The sequence below is a fragment of the Panthera uncia genome (assembly GCF_023721935.1).
Source record: "Panthera uncia isolate 11264 chromosome C1 unlocalized genomic scaffold, Puncia_PCG_1.0 HiC_scaffold_3, whole genome shotgun sequence".
NCBI lineage: Eukaryota > Metazoa > Chordata > Mammalia > Carnivora > Felidae > Panthera > Panthera uncia.
Genome location: NW_026057584.1, coordinates 37,767,670 through 37,783,570, shown reverse-complemented (window position 1 = coordinate 37,783,570; position 15,901 = coordinate 37,767,670). Strand labels below are relative to the sequence as shown.

At 42.5% G+C, this 15,901-nt stretch overlaps 1 protein-coding gene across 6 annotated transcripts in view; it reads right to left on the bottom strand.

Moving 5' to 3' along the window:
- ANKRD44 (ankyrin repeat domain 44) overlaps positions 1–1,706 on the bottom strand; it is a 343,412-nt gene extending 341,706 nt beyond the window's left edge. For 4 of the 6 annotated variants that reach the window (XM_049615942.1, XM_049615943.1, XM_049615947.1 and 1 more), the window contains exon 1: positions 1,450–1,705. In XM_049615942.1, the coding sequence (XP_049471899.1) occupies positions 1,450–1,476 (27 nt within the window). In that variant the 5' untranslated portion in view covers positions 1,477–1,705. Of the gene's footprint in view, positions 1–1,449 lie in introns of all 6 variants that reach the window. The other 2 variants (XM_049615941.1, XM_049615948.1) reach the window with 2 other exon arrangements.
- Positions 1,707–15,901: the final 14,195 nt, after the last annotated feature.

The window sequence follows — 15,901 nt, the reverse complement described above, 5'->3', positions numbered from 1 at the left end:
ACAAATGTCTAACAGTTGTCAAAGTATGTGACTAAAAGGTGGAGAGAATCCTAATATCAACTTACACTTTTAAATGCTCTGGAACCAAAGGGAACAAGTAGATTCATCACAATTGCCAGCTGTTCTTCCTGCTAAATTTAAGGCTAACATGAGTTTTAACTCAGTGATCTCTCCTCCACAGAAAGAAAAAAAAAATGCCTGTAAATACTTAAGGAAAGCAAACCAGAAATGTGACTCTCAAAGATATGAAAGCAAATCATTCTGGTGATTGATTGCATCTAAATGTCCTGGCTGGATTCTAACTGGGGACAGCAAAGCAACAAATGCAACCCCTTCAAGATGTATGAGATGTTAAATATCAAGAAATGGCATGTTTGATAGGGTGTCAAAGTCAAGATTGACTCTGTGCCAACCAGGACCCCAAGCAGTGTTCATTTCACTATCCATAAATAAATGGCAGAAGGAAAAAAAAACAAGCTGTCTCCTTTTTTCGTGAAAGGAGCTGCAGAGTTCTATCATGCAACTTGGCTGTGCGCCTATGAGTGTCAATATCCTAAGAGCAGCAAAGTCTGCAAAGGTGGGGTGTTTCCATTCCCCAGACCTGCAGCAAGGACTGTCAACCGAGTCAGCAAATAACCTCACTTCTGCAAACCAGCACTCCAGAGCTGCCCTGTGCGGTGTCTGAGCCAGGAAAGCAACAAAACTGACACACACAGGCACAGAGAGGGTGGTTCGCCGCTGTGAGTGGAGCCCCGGGACTTCTCCTCCTGGGACAGACCGGCCAGAACCAAAAGCGCCGTCTCCAAGGGACCCCATCGCGCACCACGCACACACAACCTCTGGTCTACAAAAGAGGAAGTCAGGCTGTCATGTCAAACGGATAAAGACAGCTCGACCACACAAGAGCCGCGGTCTGGGCCGGTCTCTGGCTTGGCTCGGCGAGGGTCCCAGGCTGCGATCCTTTCTCCCTCTCCATACACCTCCCTCCTTCCCGCGGCGCGGACGAGCCTCCCGGCCGCCGGCACCGGCTGCCGGAGCCCACGCTGCGCAGCACGGTAGGAGCCGGAGGAGCACCTCGAGCCTCCCCTCCCCCTGCCCAGCCCGGGCCCGCGGACAGCGCACACCCGCGCTCATCTACGCACACCAGTGCACACCCGCGGAGCAGCACCCCGGCTGCGCCTGGCGCCCGCCGGCCCCTTCCCCAGCCCCCCGGAGCGCCGCGGGCACCGAGCGGGGCGCGCAGTTCCGACGGCCCAGGGCGGGGACGGCGCAGGGCAGGAGAGCCGCAGCCGCCGGCTTTCGGAGCAGCCGGCGGCCGCACACACTCCTCCCCTTCGCCGCGAGTAAACAGCTCGCGGGCGCGCTCCGCGCCGCGCCCCCATCCCCCCGCCGGGGCTCCGCGCCGCCCCGCGCCCGCGCGTCCCGCCCGCCCGCGCCGCCGCCCCCTACCTGGTCGGTGAGTTTGAGCACTGCCATTCTTCCGCTCCTTCGCGCGCACACACATACAGGTCCCGGGTCCGCAGATGTCACGCCAGGAGCCGGGGAAGCGGAAGGGATTGCCAGGGGAAGGGAAAAAAATCTGGCTCCCGAATTTGACAGCCCTCCCCCTGCTCCTCCTCCGCCGCCTCCTCCTCCCGCCGAGAGGCTGACACTGGCTAGTGGGGTTTGCAGCCGAGCCCGCCCGCCTTTATACAGGAAGTACCGGCTGCTGCCAGCCGGGCCGCCACTGACATCACCGCGCGCTGCCTCGCCGCCTGGGCCGACGCTGCCTCCTGCCGCCCGCAGCCGGGCCTCGCAGCCCGCGGCCCCCAGAGCTCGCCTGCGCCAGCGCCCGGCGCGCCGTGGGGCCAGACTGCCGCCTGCTTTCCGCGCCTGCACACTGCGCCCCGGCGTGCCGGCCCCACTGCCCTGCGGCGCCAAGGGCGTGCGCGGTTACAGAAGCCCCCCCTCCCGCCCTGGGGCTGAGCGTGGCCCTGCCTAGCCGCATCTCATACCCACGTACATTCACGGACACAACCTGATGAGCGAGCCCGGTGGACACACCCGGAGGCGCAAGAAAGGCTGCTACTCACAGGCCACCAACTTTAACTTGAGAGACTGGGGCAGTCTCACTTCTCCTAAACCTCTCCCTCTAATTCGGAACCAGAATACCCAACACTCCAAATTATCCCACCTCGGTCCGGGGTTGTGGTTCTGGGGCTTTCTTTGTTTAATGGGGGGAGGCCTTGGTCACATTGTCATTCCTTAGCGAGTGTTCGTCACTTAGGAGGTGGGGGACAGGGTCTCTAGCCCTTCCACCTTGTTCTCCAGTTACCTTCCAGCTGGACACACACAAAACCCCCACGGTTAAGTTCAAACACTGGGTTTTGACTTGGGGAGATGGAGGGTAGAGCAGAGTTACTGGAAAAGAAAAGAAAATTAATGGAGCTTTTGAGTGTTTTCACCAGTCCTGACTCATTCATTTCTACAAAATCCAGTTACCATGCTCTTCCACAAATAGAAGATTCGGCTGTCAAAAGCATGGGATACAAATACAATGGTAATATACATAAATCATGGTAAGTGTTGATACTTCTGGAATTTGTAGCAAATATTTTTTCATTCAACAACTATGTACTGTCTACTTTGTACCACATACCAGCTAGGCACAATATGAAAGGCGGGGAGCATAAACAGGGAAGATACTTAGTCTTAGTAGGTGTCCTACATAAACCACATAGTCACAGCTAAGGAGTCTAATCATAAACTGATAAGGGATCACTGGGGGGGCGGGGGGGGGGGGCAATGCTTCTAAAGGAATCCAGGACAAAGGAATCAGACAAGACTGGTGGGTGAGGGCAAGCTTCCCTGAGAAAGTGACAAGAGTTGAGATTCTGAAGGAGGGAGGTAAGTAGGCAAGTGGGTGGGGTACTGCTCCCAGGTGGCCCTATGTGCCCCTGGCATACCATAGAGCAAACCTGCATTGAACAGCAAACCAGTGCTTGAGTTCTGGGTTAAGACCAAATAACCACCCTTCATTCATTCATAAAGCAAATACGGATTCTTCCTCCTACTTTTAGAGCCTCTCCAAAGATTCCATGTGGGAGAGGAGAGAAGGGAGGGGTAGCATTTGCTTAGCATCCTCATCTAACCATGAAGTTGTGACTCAGATCATACAGGCTAAGGAACTAAGAAAACACGCCCCTGGCTCCCACTCCTCCATCTTCAGGAATGCTCAGAGACAGAATGCTTTTTCTCAAGTCCTCCTTCAAACACAAAATAAATTGCATTTGTTATATCTGTGGGGCAGTTCTTCACCACTGTTGTTGGTATTTGTATTTCCTAATATCATCCTGCATGGCTTTGTAAGTAAACTGATTAGGACACAGAATTCTCTACTTAAAAACACAGGGTGCCTGGGTGGCTCAGTTGGTTAAGCGTCCAACTCTTGGTTTCAGCTCAGGTCATGATCTCCCGGTTTCATGAGTTTGAGCCTTGCATGGAGCGTGCTTGGGATTCTCTCTCCCTCTCTCTCCTCCCCTCACCCTGCTTATACTGTCTCTGTCTCTCTCAAAACTAAATTAAAAAAAAATTTTTTTTTTAAAAACATAGCCATCTTTCAGAAAAGGGATAACAAATGATTTTATTTAGCAAATACACGCAATATCCACTTTGGTTCATCATGGCCATGCCTATACATAATTTCTTTGGGCCCCATTTGAAAGGAGAAGGGAGCTCTTCTCAACCCTATCAGACCCATCACCTCCTTTTGCAACTATTATTTTTAGTACTCCCTTTACTATCGTGAAGTGAAATTCATAGACACTATTCATTGCCTGTGCACATTTCCCAAGAAGTCAATATAATGCTCTAATTATATAGTAGAGGAAAAATAAAAGGAAAATAATTTATAATTAATTTTGTATTAGAAGACAAAAAATAGTAAGATGCTTATACTTGTATGTATAACCATTGTGAATGAGAAAACTGTAAGTGCAGACCAATATGAATGTGTTGTAGTAACAACTCAAATATTAAAATTGATGTTATCAGAAGTGACATGATTTTGTGAAAGGCTGAACAGTTTTTGGTCCAGTTCCAAACAAAATAAAGAGAAAAGCGTTGGGCTAAATTTATTGATATGGGTGCATTTACCATAAAGCCTGGATTTGATGTGTTAGTTCATACACTGAAAGTGACTCTAATGATTTAATTGGTTAGCTAAAAGATAGACCCATTGGTAGTCTATATTCAATGAGATTGAGATGCCAAAATGTCCCTGGTATAATGTAGAGGAAAAAATCCAAAGGTTCATGGAGATGGCAATGTTGGAGTGATTTTATGTGTAATGTATATACCCAACCCTCAACTATATACCCCTAGAGACCCAGATGATGGTGTTTATAGTAAGGCACTGAAAAATATATTAGAAAGGGGAGCACCAGCAAAGCTCTGCAGTACTGGATTTGATGGTGGAAGATGCTTCTATTGAAATTGCTCCCTGATTTCCAGGACAGTGCGATCCTGGGATTGCAATAACCAGGTGACAGCACTTAACTGGCAGGGACAGGGTGGACATATTTACCGCAATGGGCAGCAGGGGCAACATCAAGGGTCAAAGGTCGTGACCTACAGGGATATTTACTAATGCCCTGGATGGCCCTAGGAATGAAATAGATGGAGAGACTTCTGAAATATTCCTTGATCTCTGTACCAGGCAAAACTAGGTCTGCTGCCTGAAACCTGACTTGAGCCATCAAAATGAAAAGTCATCCTTTTCAACCAGTTTTCATACCTCAGTCAGTTCACAGAGCCCCTTGATTGAAAGGGAGGCTGATTTCCTTAAGGAGGACCTTGCAGCATTGCCAGAAATATATATGACAAATCTTCATCCAGGCCTTTCCCAAAGGAACCTGATGTCATTTGTCAGAGTGAGTGTGCACTGGGAAAAAGGAAATACCCAGATATCTCAGGGACTACTTGATACTGTTTCTGAATAAATGCTAATTCCTGAGGATCTAAAATATCACTGGGTCCCCCAACTATCGTGGAGATTTATGGTAATCGGGTGATAAATGGAGTTTTCACCCAAGCACAAATCACCATGGATCCAGTAGGTTTGCAGACCCAGCCTGTGGTTGTTGCCTCAGTTCTTGAATATATAATTAGAATAGATATACTAAATAAGTGGCAGAATCCTCATATTACTTGTCTGACCCACAGAGCGAAGGCTATTGTGGTAGCAAGGGCTAAGTGGAAGCCTCTGGACATTCCTCTTGCTATCAGGATAGGAAACCGAATCCCTGGAGAGCTGTAGAAATTAGTACCAGCATAAAAGATAGGGATGATGCAGCAGTAGTGATACTATCACTTCCCTCATTCAATTCGCCTGTTTGCCCTGCAGAGGCAGATGAATCTTAGAGAAGTCCTATGAATTGCTGTGAACTTAATCATATGGTAAAGGCAGTGGCAACTGCATTCTATCCGTGCTATCTTTACTGCAGCAAATCAACATAATCCCGGGGACCTGGTATACATCTATGGATATGGCAAATGCTTTTTTATCTATTCCAATTTGCACCAAAAGCTGTTTTCTTTTCTGTGACAAGGCCAACGGTCCACAGTCTTTATGGGATGGAAACTTCTGCTCTCTGACATGATCTAGTCTGCAGAGAATTTGATCACTATAGTAAGACATCAAGGGGTGATCCTGAGAACCGCTGTTACTGCAGTGATAATAGCCTATGATTTCAATAAATCTGCCCAATTTACTATATCACATTTCACAGGGTTTTAATTACTTCTTCCTTTTGAATTTTCATAAGTATAAATACACACAAAATGTATGTGTATGTCTATATATTTATGGGTGTGTGTATATAAATATATGAATACATATGCATATTTACATATGTGTCTATATGTACATTAACATGTAAACATATGATGCTGTGGTGTCCCACCCAGTTTCCACCTTGGGGACCAAAGCCCATATCCCCCAGCTGCTGGGAGTGTTGTCTGCTGACAGCTTAACGTTAAGCCTTCCCCAAGGCATTGACCTCAGCCAAAAATAACTGCCTCAACAAAGGCTACAACCCCTCCCTGGAGGCTATATACATCAAATGACTGCAAGAATGTAAAGCCAAGGCTCCCTTGCCTCAATTCAGGACATCTCTGAAAGGACATCTTAGCTCCAGAGCGCCCCCCCACCAGGGATCACCTGAGACCTATGCTGCAACAGCATTGCAGATCAACTCCTTCTGGCCAGTCCAGTGCCCCTCAGTTCCCACAGGTGGTGCTCCTAATAGCATTGCAAATCTCCACTTCAGACACCGTTTCCTGAGGAACCCCACCCAATATAATCATGTATTTTGACTTTACTCTGGTGGTTTAGATAGTTCATCTCATTTGTAAATAAATCAGAACCACCTTCCTGGCCCAGCTGAAAACCACAAGCAGAGCTATGTAAATGACTGCTGAATGAGATTAAATTTTGGATGAGGTTACCTCACTATCTCAACATGCAGACTCTTCTGTCTTTTGCAGCCTTTGACCGAATGGTTAAGATATAGGGGGTCCAAGGGTATCTTGGAGCTAGCAAGTGATCCTCACAAGGCATAACCAAAGGCCCGGCAATCTAGGCTAAGGAGATAAGAACATTTCATCAATGTAATTTATATATATATATATATATATATATATATATATATATGCACTATTTATCTGCACACGTACCATACTTCCTGGACCCTAAATAGCCATGGAATTTCAGTTTGTACCAATTGTTCAGTAGAGCCTAGTGGGGAGAAGATGAAATATTTCTACCCTATCAAATGATCCATATTTAACATGTCAACATATTTAAAGCACTTTATAACAGTACCTCATACAAATTGCAACATGAAGGTTAGCTATTCTATCTGTTGTATTCAAATGTGAAAAGATGCCACCTTAGAAACAAAGAAATACCGTAGGTTTTTAAAACTAAATATCATAGGGGCACCTGGATGGCTCAGGTGGTTAAGTATCCAAGTTCGGCTCAGGTCATGATCTCACAGTTCATGAGTTTTAGCCCCATATCAGGCTGTCTGCTGTCAGCACAGGGCCCATTTTGGTTCCTCTGTCTCCCTGTCTCTCTGCCCCTCCCCCTCTTGTGCACACTCTCTCTGTTTCACAAAAATAAGCATTTGAAAGAAAAGCTTTAAAAAAATAAAATAAATATTATAAAGTTATTTTTGGTGGTGATTTGTTGAAAGTTATGTTCTTTATTTAAAACAGAAAATGCCTTCTTTGACTGTTGGTCTTCACTGTCCTTGACCACACATGTATAATCAATAGCATTCAGTTAAGGATTTCATACTTTATTTGCTATTATTTGTTTACTGTATTTAAATGTCTTATGAGTATTAGTCTTCTATAATCTATTGTATTTTATTCTTCATATGTGTTGTTTCCCTCATTATATTAGAAACTCCTAGTGGTCACTAGGCATGCCTTATACTTCTTTGGTGTCCCATATAATGCTGGATGTTAAGTATAAATTCAATAAGTAATGGCAAACTCTCTGACTTTAAGAGCATACAAGTGGAGGAAGTATTAGCTGGGAACACAGTAATTCTACTCAATATATACTGATTTTTTTTTCTTTAACTACGTACTGAAAATCCCACTTTCCTACCCAAAGTGTAAAATTCAACAACACAAAATAATTCCAGAAGTAGAACAGAGCCAAGTAGAAAAAGCTAAGTTACTACAATAATGTGGCAATAAAGTATTTAAATTTTGCCTGTGAGTGATTGCTAAAATGAATATGGAATTTGCTCTGGGTTAAACCTTCCATTGTTTACTGTGTTTTTTTAAATTCTATCTCATTCGCTTTCAACTTAAAAAAAATTTTTTTTTAATGTTTATTTATTTTTGAGAGAGAGGGAGAGACAGAGTGTGAGCAGGGGAGGGGCAGAGAGAGAGGGAGACACAGAATCCGAAGCAGGCTCCAGGCTCTGAGCTGTCAGCACAGAGCCCAATGCGGGGCTCAAACTCATGGACTGTGAGATCATGACCTGAGCCAAAGTCGGTCACTCAACTGACTGAGCCACCCAGGTGCCCCTGCCTTCAACTTTTTAAGACAGCTTTCTAGCAAAAACAAATCAAAAACAGTAGAGGGTGAGAAAGTAATATTCCTGTTAGAAGATGAAGTGAGGAGGGATAACGTAGAGAAAAGAACTGAAGAGGTGAAGTCAATGGAAGCCTGAGGCTCCAGGAAGAGAGGAAAAACCCCAGCAGGCGCACTTTGATATGCAATGGTGGTCCTTCAACCTCATTGGGACACTAGAATCTGAGGCACTCTCAACCTTCTGCTAGAAAAATGATCATGCTAAGTCACAAAATTTGCTAACTCTTCTGCTTCACTTGTCAAAAATATATATATGGCTTTTCTTTATTTCCACTTTATTACCCCCTCCACCCTCTCTAACTCCTCTGAGCCCACTCCCCTGAAAACACAGCCACTTGGAGCAACTCCATTCCGGTACGACGTGACAACATTCTAGTTTTGGCCCAAAATGCATTTCTGTGTCTTAGCCCAACCCTATATCTCCTGATCTCCAGACTCACCCAACTGACTATTTCTCATTCAAATGCTTCAAAATCACCTCACACCCAGCATGTCCAAAAAGGAATTAATAATATTCTCCTAGGGGCACGTGGGTGGCTCTGTCATTAAGCATCTGACTTCAGCTCGGGTCAAGCTGAAGCTCTGCCTCAGGTAAGCATGAACCCCACTTTGGGTGAGCCCCGCTTCTCTCTCTCTTTCTCCCTCCCTCTCTCTCTCTCCCTTTGCCCATCCTGGGATGATTCTTTCTCTCTCTGTCCCTCACTCATTTGCACCCTCTCTCTCTCTCTCTCTCTCAATAATAATAATAATAATAATAATCTTCCCCTAAACTCAGTCCTCTTCTTGTATTCCCCATTTCAGTAAATGACATGCCATGGACCTAGTTTGGTCTAAGAACAAAAGCTGCAGCTTATCCAAGTCTGATCAATTCTGATTTCATCATCTCTCTTAAATCTATTGCTTATTCTGATCCCAATTTCCAGGACTTCATTTCAGACTGTTTTTAATATTCGCCTGCCTTATTGGAACCAGCCTCCTAGCTGGTTTCTCTGGATCCATTCCCCACCCCAGTGGCTGTATAGTCTTTCTAAAATGCAAGTCTGATCAAGTCACTCCCCTTCAATGGTTTTCCATTGCCTTCAGGCTATTTACAAACATTTTAGCATACAGTAAAACCTTGGATTGCAAGTAACGTGTTCTGCAAGATGAGCAAACATTTCTAATAAATTTTAACTTGATAAACAAGCAATGTCTTGCCATAGGAGTAGTACATGACACTGAACATCACATGATCACAACTGAGCAAACGGTTCTTGAAATTTACTTTGATATACAAGTGCTTTGGATTACAAGCATGTTTCCAGAATGAATTATGCTCACAAACCAAGGTTTTACTGTACTCAGTTTTCAAGATCCTTCTCTCTCCCCACCCATCATTTTTCTTACAGGGAAGCCACATTGCTCAACTCTGGAAGGTGCCATTTATCCTAGCCTATGTGAGTGGTGACTGCTGGGTAGTGCAGAACACAACCTGTGAGATTAAACATGGCAGCTTTGCCTCTTTCTCACACTTTATACACGGCTAACAACAGCTTTTCTGATGCATCATATTTCTTCTCACTCTGAGCATTTGCTTATTTCTGTTTTCTGCCTATAATTTACATCCACCCCAATCTTCATCTAGCTAATCCTACCTGTCCTTCAGATCTCAGGTTAGATATCACTTATCCCATGAAGCCTGTCCTTACTCCACCTCCTAGGTCTGGGTAAAGAGTTTCCCTAAAGTTTATGTTTGGTGCCCTGTACTTAACCTCAATTATTGTACTTATCCCTTGATCCTATAATTGCCTGTTTACTTTCCTGACTCCTCTTTAGACTGTTGTTTTAATCACCCTTGTGTATCTAGTTCTGGTGCATGGTAGATGCAAAGTGACTACTTTTCAATGAATGCAACTTCAAGGAAATCATTTAACCTAGCTAAGTTTTAGTTATCACTCGTCAAATAAGGCTAAGGATTTGTAGGACTGGCCTCAGTAATTTACGGAATGATATGACAAAATGTATATACAAATGCACTGAGGGGCAACTGGCTGGCTCAGTCAGTAAAGCATGCAACTCTTGATCTCAAGTTTGTGAGTTCACACCCCATGTTGGGCATGGAGCCTATTAAAGAAATAAGTAAATGAATATGCATTAAAAAGTGGGAAAAAATAAAAGATGAGAAAGAGAACAATTGGTATGGCATTATCATAAAGAAAAAGTCACAAGTAATGGGAGGATTCTAAGGAAAGGCATGAGAGATACCTTTCTATTCTGTCATGTATAAGGTCTTAATGCTTGTGCTGTTGAAGTGAGCACAGATTCCATGGTTCTTTTGTGAATGAGCAACTAGGACAAGTTAGAAATGATAAATGTAGTAATGAACCATGTTTTCAATTCATTAACTGGCCATACAATCTATGATTTAAGATATATATATTATATATAGATAGATACATATAATTTCTCTCTTGGAGACCAGGTTCTTCAAAATGGTGTAGCAAGGGCTCAGGAATTCACAGGATAAACAGCTTTTCTTCCTGGAGCATCAATTTCACTTGGTGATTGAGGGAGTTAAATCATTTAACTTGATAAGCAACTTGAAGCAGTATTTTCATAATTACATAAACAGATATAGTTTGGACTGTAGCATTTGCATTCAAACATTTTGTGGTTGCCATGGACTACTCCACACTATCTCCCTCCACAACGCCTACCAAACCTTCACACTCCCAAGCCCTAGGAGTAAGTTTTTACCCACCTATGCTCTTGGGGTGCCTAGCAAAAGTTGAATAAGTACTACTTTTAGAAGTCTGATAGGCTTCCATGCTGCTGAAATGAAACAAAGACAGAAGAACCTTCAGCAAATGTGGCTGATACCCTTACATCAGGGGCCAAGCTGAGTATTGATTTGTCGGTCTGTTCTTTGTTCTTAGCTTGCCCACTGCATTGGTATACACAGTACTCTTTTTAATAATATATTAACTAATCTATGAAATATATATTAAAAATGAATCACTAAGTGTAAATGTCCCCATTTCAGTGGCTTTAACAGGTGACAAAAAAAGAGGACCAAAGTCACACTGCTCAAAGAGGGTTAAATATGCATTCTGAATTTCCAAGTCTGTAGTCTCAGGATTGTTTTTCTTCCTTCCTCACATGCAATGTAATCAAAATATAGAAATTTCTAGGGCACCTGGGTGGCTCAGTCGGTTAAACATCCAACTCTTGATTTTGGCTCAGGCCATGATCTCACAGTTCATGAGATTGAGCCCCATGTCAGCCTCTGAACTGATAGCAGGGAGCCTGCTTGGGATCCTCTCTCTTCCTCTCTCTGCCCCTCCCTACCCTCTCTCTCTCAAAATAAATTTTTAAAAATATATAGAAATTTCTTCTTCTTATCTTTTCACTTTAAAATGCATACAAAGCTGGGGCACCTGGGTGTCTCAGTTGGTTAAGCATCTGACTTCAGCTCAGGTCATGATCTCATGGTTCATGGGTTTCAAGCCCCACAACGGGCTCTGTGCTGAGAGCTTGGAGCCTGGAGCCTGCTTCAGATTCTGTGTCTCCCTCTCTCTCTGCCTCTTCCCTGCTCACACTCTGTCTCTCTCTCACTCAAAAATAACTAAACATTAAAAAAAGTTTTAATAAAATAAAATAAAATAAAATGCATACAAAGTAGGTGCTGTACAAACACACACACACAAAGACACACACACACACACACACACACACACACATGTGTGCTCACACATGCATTAAAGAGGAAAAATAGATACTAGGGGACTCACCAATGCCCTGATTTAGAACCAGCTCAAATATATGAATTCAAAAGTTTTAAACCTAATGAAACTTCTCTCAAGTTCAAATTCACTCGACATTTATTATATTGTGACTTCCTGTTTTTGTAGAAGAACAGTTTCAAAAATGGTTCAATGAGCTCTTTGGGCAACATCTAACTCCCACAATGCAAGCTTTGGAACATTTAGTGGTAAATGGATAAAGAACATATGCAATACATTTCTTAAGATGTGAATATTTTCAAAAACTCAGGGGAAGAAGTGGTTGGCTAAGTCTATCTGTGGTTTCATTGAATACTTGAAAATTAGTTAATGACATTCAGAGACACAAAGATAGAGTTGGGTTTTCCCGTTCAGTCTGCAGAACACATAGCTGTTAACCAGTGATGATAGAACCCATAGGAAAGTACTCTCAATTTTTGTAGAAACAGGAAAGAATTAAGATTTTGTTCTGGAACTGTGGTGGTTGGATACATCATTAACAAGAAAATAAAGAACAAAGCAAAAGAATCTAAAAATATGCTTGTGTGTTTTACTTTGGCTATTTCTTTGCTGTGTAATTGCTAGTGCGTGGCCTATGGTGGAAAAATATGCTGGCAAATATCAAATCCACCAAATAGTTCACTGGCAAGTCTTTTTTAAAAATTTGTTTGTTGTCGTTTGTTTATTTGTTTGTTTGTTTGTTTTGAGAGAGAGAGAGAGAGAGAGAGAGAGAATGGGGGACAGGCAGAGAGAGAGGGAGAGAGAAAATCCCAAGCAGGCTCCACACTGTCAGTACAGAGCCTGATGTGGGGCTTGACCTCAGAACGTGAGACCATGACCTGAGCCAAAATCAAGAGTTGGATGCTTAACCGACTGAGCCACCCAGGTGCCCCAAAATTTATTTATTTTTTAAGTAAGCTCTGTGTCCAGTGTGGGGTTTGAACTCCTGAACCTGAGGCCAACAGTTACATGCTCTACCAACTGAGCCAGCCAGGTACCCCTCACTGGTAAGTATGTACCAGCCTTGGTGAAAATCTACAGTAGCTCTATTGACATACACAAAATTTTATCTTTTACTTCCACTCCAGACCCTAAGTGACTCTGGGAAGTCACCAGGGTGTCTCAGAAGTGTTCAGGAGTAAATCAACACACTATTCTCTCTTGGGGGTGCTGGGTACCTACTAAATTTGCCGAGCTTCTACAATTTTCTGCCAGCCTTATGGCTTTGCTAATGTTCTGCTGAAGCTCAGACAGAAAATATCCTGCCCAATTCTACCCTCTTTTCCTATAAACCTTCGATGTGACAAATGCCATTGCTTCCTCTTCAGGCCACACTGTGCCAAGCACCATGCTCCTTGCCATGCAGAAATGCAGATACCATGCCTCTTTCCAGAAAGTTCACATTTACTGCATAGGCCGGGCGGGAAGAAGGAGTGGAGGACAAGCAGTGTGCTGTCCTCTCCCTCCCCTTACCATTACCTTCCTATCCAGCTTTGGAAACCACTAACAGAATTTCCTGTAGTGGAATGTGAATTGACACCCACATTCACTCAATCTCAGCTCAGATACAGCCAGACTCATCCACTATGGTTGTTGCTAAGAGGTTCATTTTAATTTTATAATTTTGTGTGGTTGAACAGAATCGAGGTCTTATTGTGGAAGAATATAAGGAAAATAAAATCAGAAAAATACCAATAAATTGTATCTGTTCTAATGATTCCTCATACTATACTACACAATGGTCAAATAAAAGAAAAGCACACAATCAACAGGTACTCAATAGATATAGAAAAAGCTTTTGATAAGCTTAGCACTCATTGATGATTACAAAACAACTCTTAATGCTAAAAATAGAAAAGTAGAAAAGAACTTCCTTAATGTGATATTTGGTATTTACCAAAAAATTGAAAGCAAACCTGTTAATGGTAAAAGATTATAAGCATCTTCGTTAGAGTCAGGAACAAAGCCAGGAGGCCAGCTATCACTGCTTCTATTCAACATTTTTCAAAAGAACCTAAAGGAGGGGCACCTGGCTGGCTCAGTTGAGGCACCTGGGTGGCTCAGTCAGTTGAGCACTGGACTCTTGATTTCAGTGGAGGTCATGATCCTAAGGCCATGGAATCAAGCCCTGATTGGGCTCCATGCTGAGTGTGGAGCCTGCTTAAGATTCTCTCTCTTTCTCCCTCTGCCCCTCTACCCCACTTGCATGCTCTCTCTCTAAAAATAAAAAAATAAAAAGAACTTAAAAAATAAAAAAGATGTATTGTAACAGTAACTAAGGCAAGATAGTATTGGTAAAGAGACAGATAAATTAATAAAAAGAATAAAATAGGGACCCCAGACATAGACCTACTCATATATGGAACATGATATTTGACAGAGACAGCATTGCAGATCAGTAAATATTGAGCATCCAATAAATGGTGCTGTAATAAACATTTATTGCATGGTAAAAACCTGAAGTCATATCCTAACCTCACATTATACACAAAAATCAATTCCAGGTTGATAAAATATCTAAGTAGAAGTCATCAGAGTCATTGATCTCAGTAGTCATCAGAGAAATGAACTTTAATCCCAACGAGTCAGTCATCAGATGTACAAATAATTTAAAAGTCTGACAATGCCTCCCAAAGTAGACAAATGGATAAGAAAGATATGACACACACACACACACACACACACACACACACACACACACAGACACACACGAATATCACACAGTCATAAAAAAGGATGCAATCATACCATGTGAACAATATGGATGGACCTAGAGGGTATTATACCAAGTGAAATAAAGTCAGATTGAGAAAGACAAATACCATATAATGCACTCAAAAAAATGAAGAAACAAAAAGCAGAATCAGACCTATAAATATAGAAAATAAACTGGTGGTTGCCAGAGGGCAGGGAGCTTGAGGGATGGGCAAAATGGGTGAAAGGGAGAGGGAGATACAGGCTTCCACTTATGAAATAAAGTCATGGGAGTAAAAGGCACAGCATAAGGAATATAGTCAATGATACGGTATCCAAACAGATGTTCATTTGTGCCATTGTTTCTTGGCCTTTTGGCTAAGATCAAGTGCAGATGTTCATTTGTGGTAAATGTAGCATAATGTATAAAATTGTCAGATCACTAAGTTGTACACCTGAAACATACTGTAACATTGTATGTCAACCATAGTCAAATATAAATATAAATAAACAAACAAATAAATAAAGTCTGACAATGCTTAATGTTGGTAAGCATGTAAAGCAACAAGAATTGTCCTATTTGCGCCTGGGATTATAAACATTATAATTTGGTAACATTTAGAAAAGTCACCAGCAATTCCACTTCCACATGTGAACAAGGAGAAATACTCATTGCAGCATGTTTATAATAGTGAAAACAAATGAATACAATCTAAATGTTCACCAAGAAGAGAGCAGATTAATAAACAACAATTAAATACTATACAACAGGGGTGCCTGGCTTAGTCAGAAGAGCATACAACTCTTGATCTTGGGATTGTGAGCTTAAGCCCCACATTAGGTTTAGAGGTTACATACATACATACATACATACTTTTAAAAAACCTTTAAAAAACTTTAAATACTGTACAACAGTGACAATGAACTAGTCTCATCCATGAACATGGATAAAAGGATACAACAATATATTTCATATGAAGTTTGAAATAGTTAAAAGAATACTTCATAGTAGAAATATAAATATATTCATTAGAATGGTAAATATCAAATTGAGGGCAATGATTGCCTTTGGGAAAGGAAGGGAGAGTGATGGAGTCATGGAGGGTATACAGAATCTTGAATTTATCTCTAAAAACTTCTTAAGCTGCGTGGTTGGCACACATATCATTATTCATTCTTTAATCTTTTTTTTTCTTGTGTGCTTGAAATAGTTCATTAATTAAAAAAGACGAATTATCCAACAAGAGGTCTTTGAGAGTTAATTCTATGCTGACACTGTGCTAGGCAAAGAGAC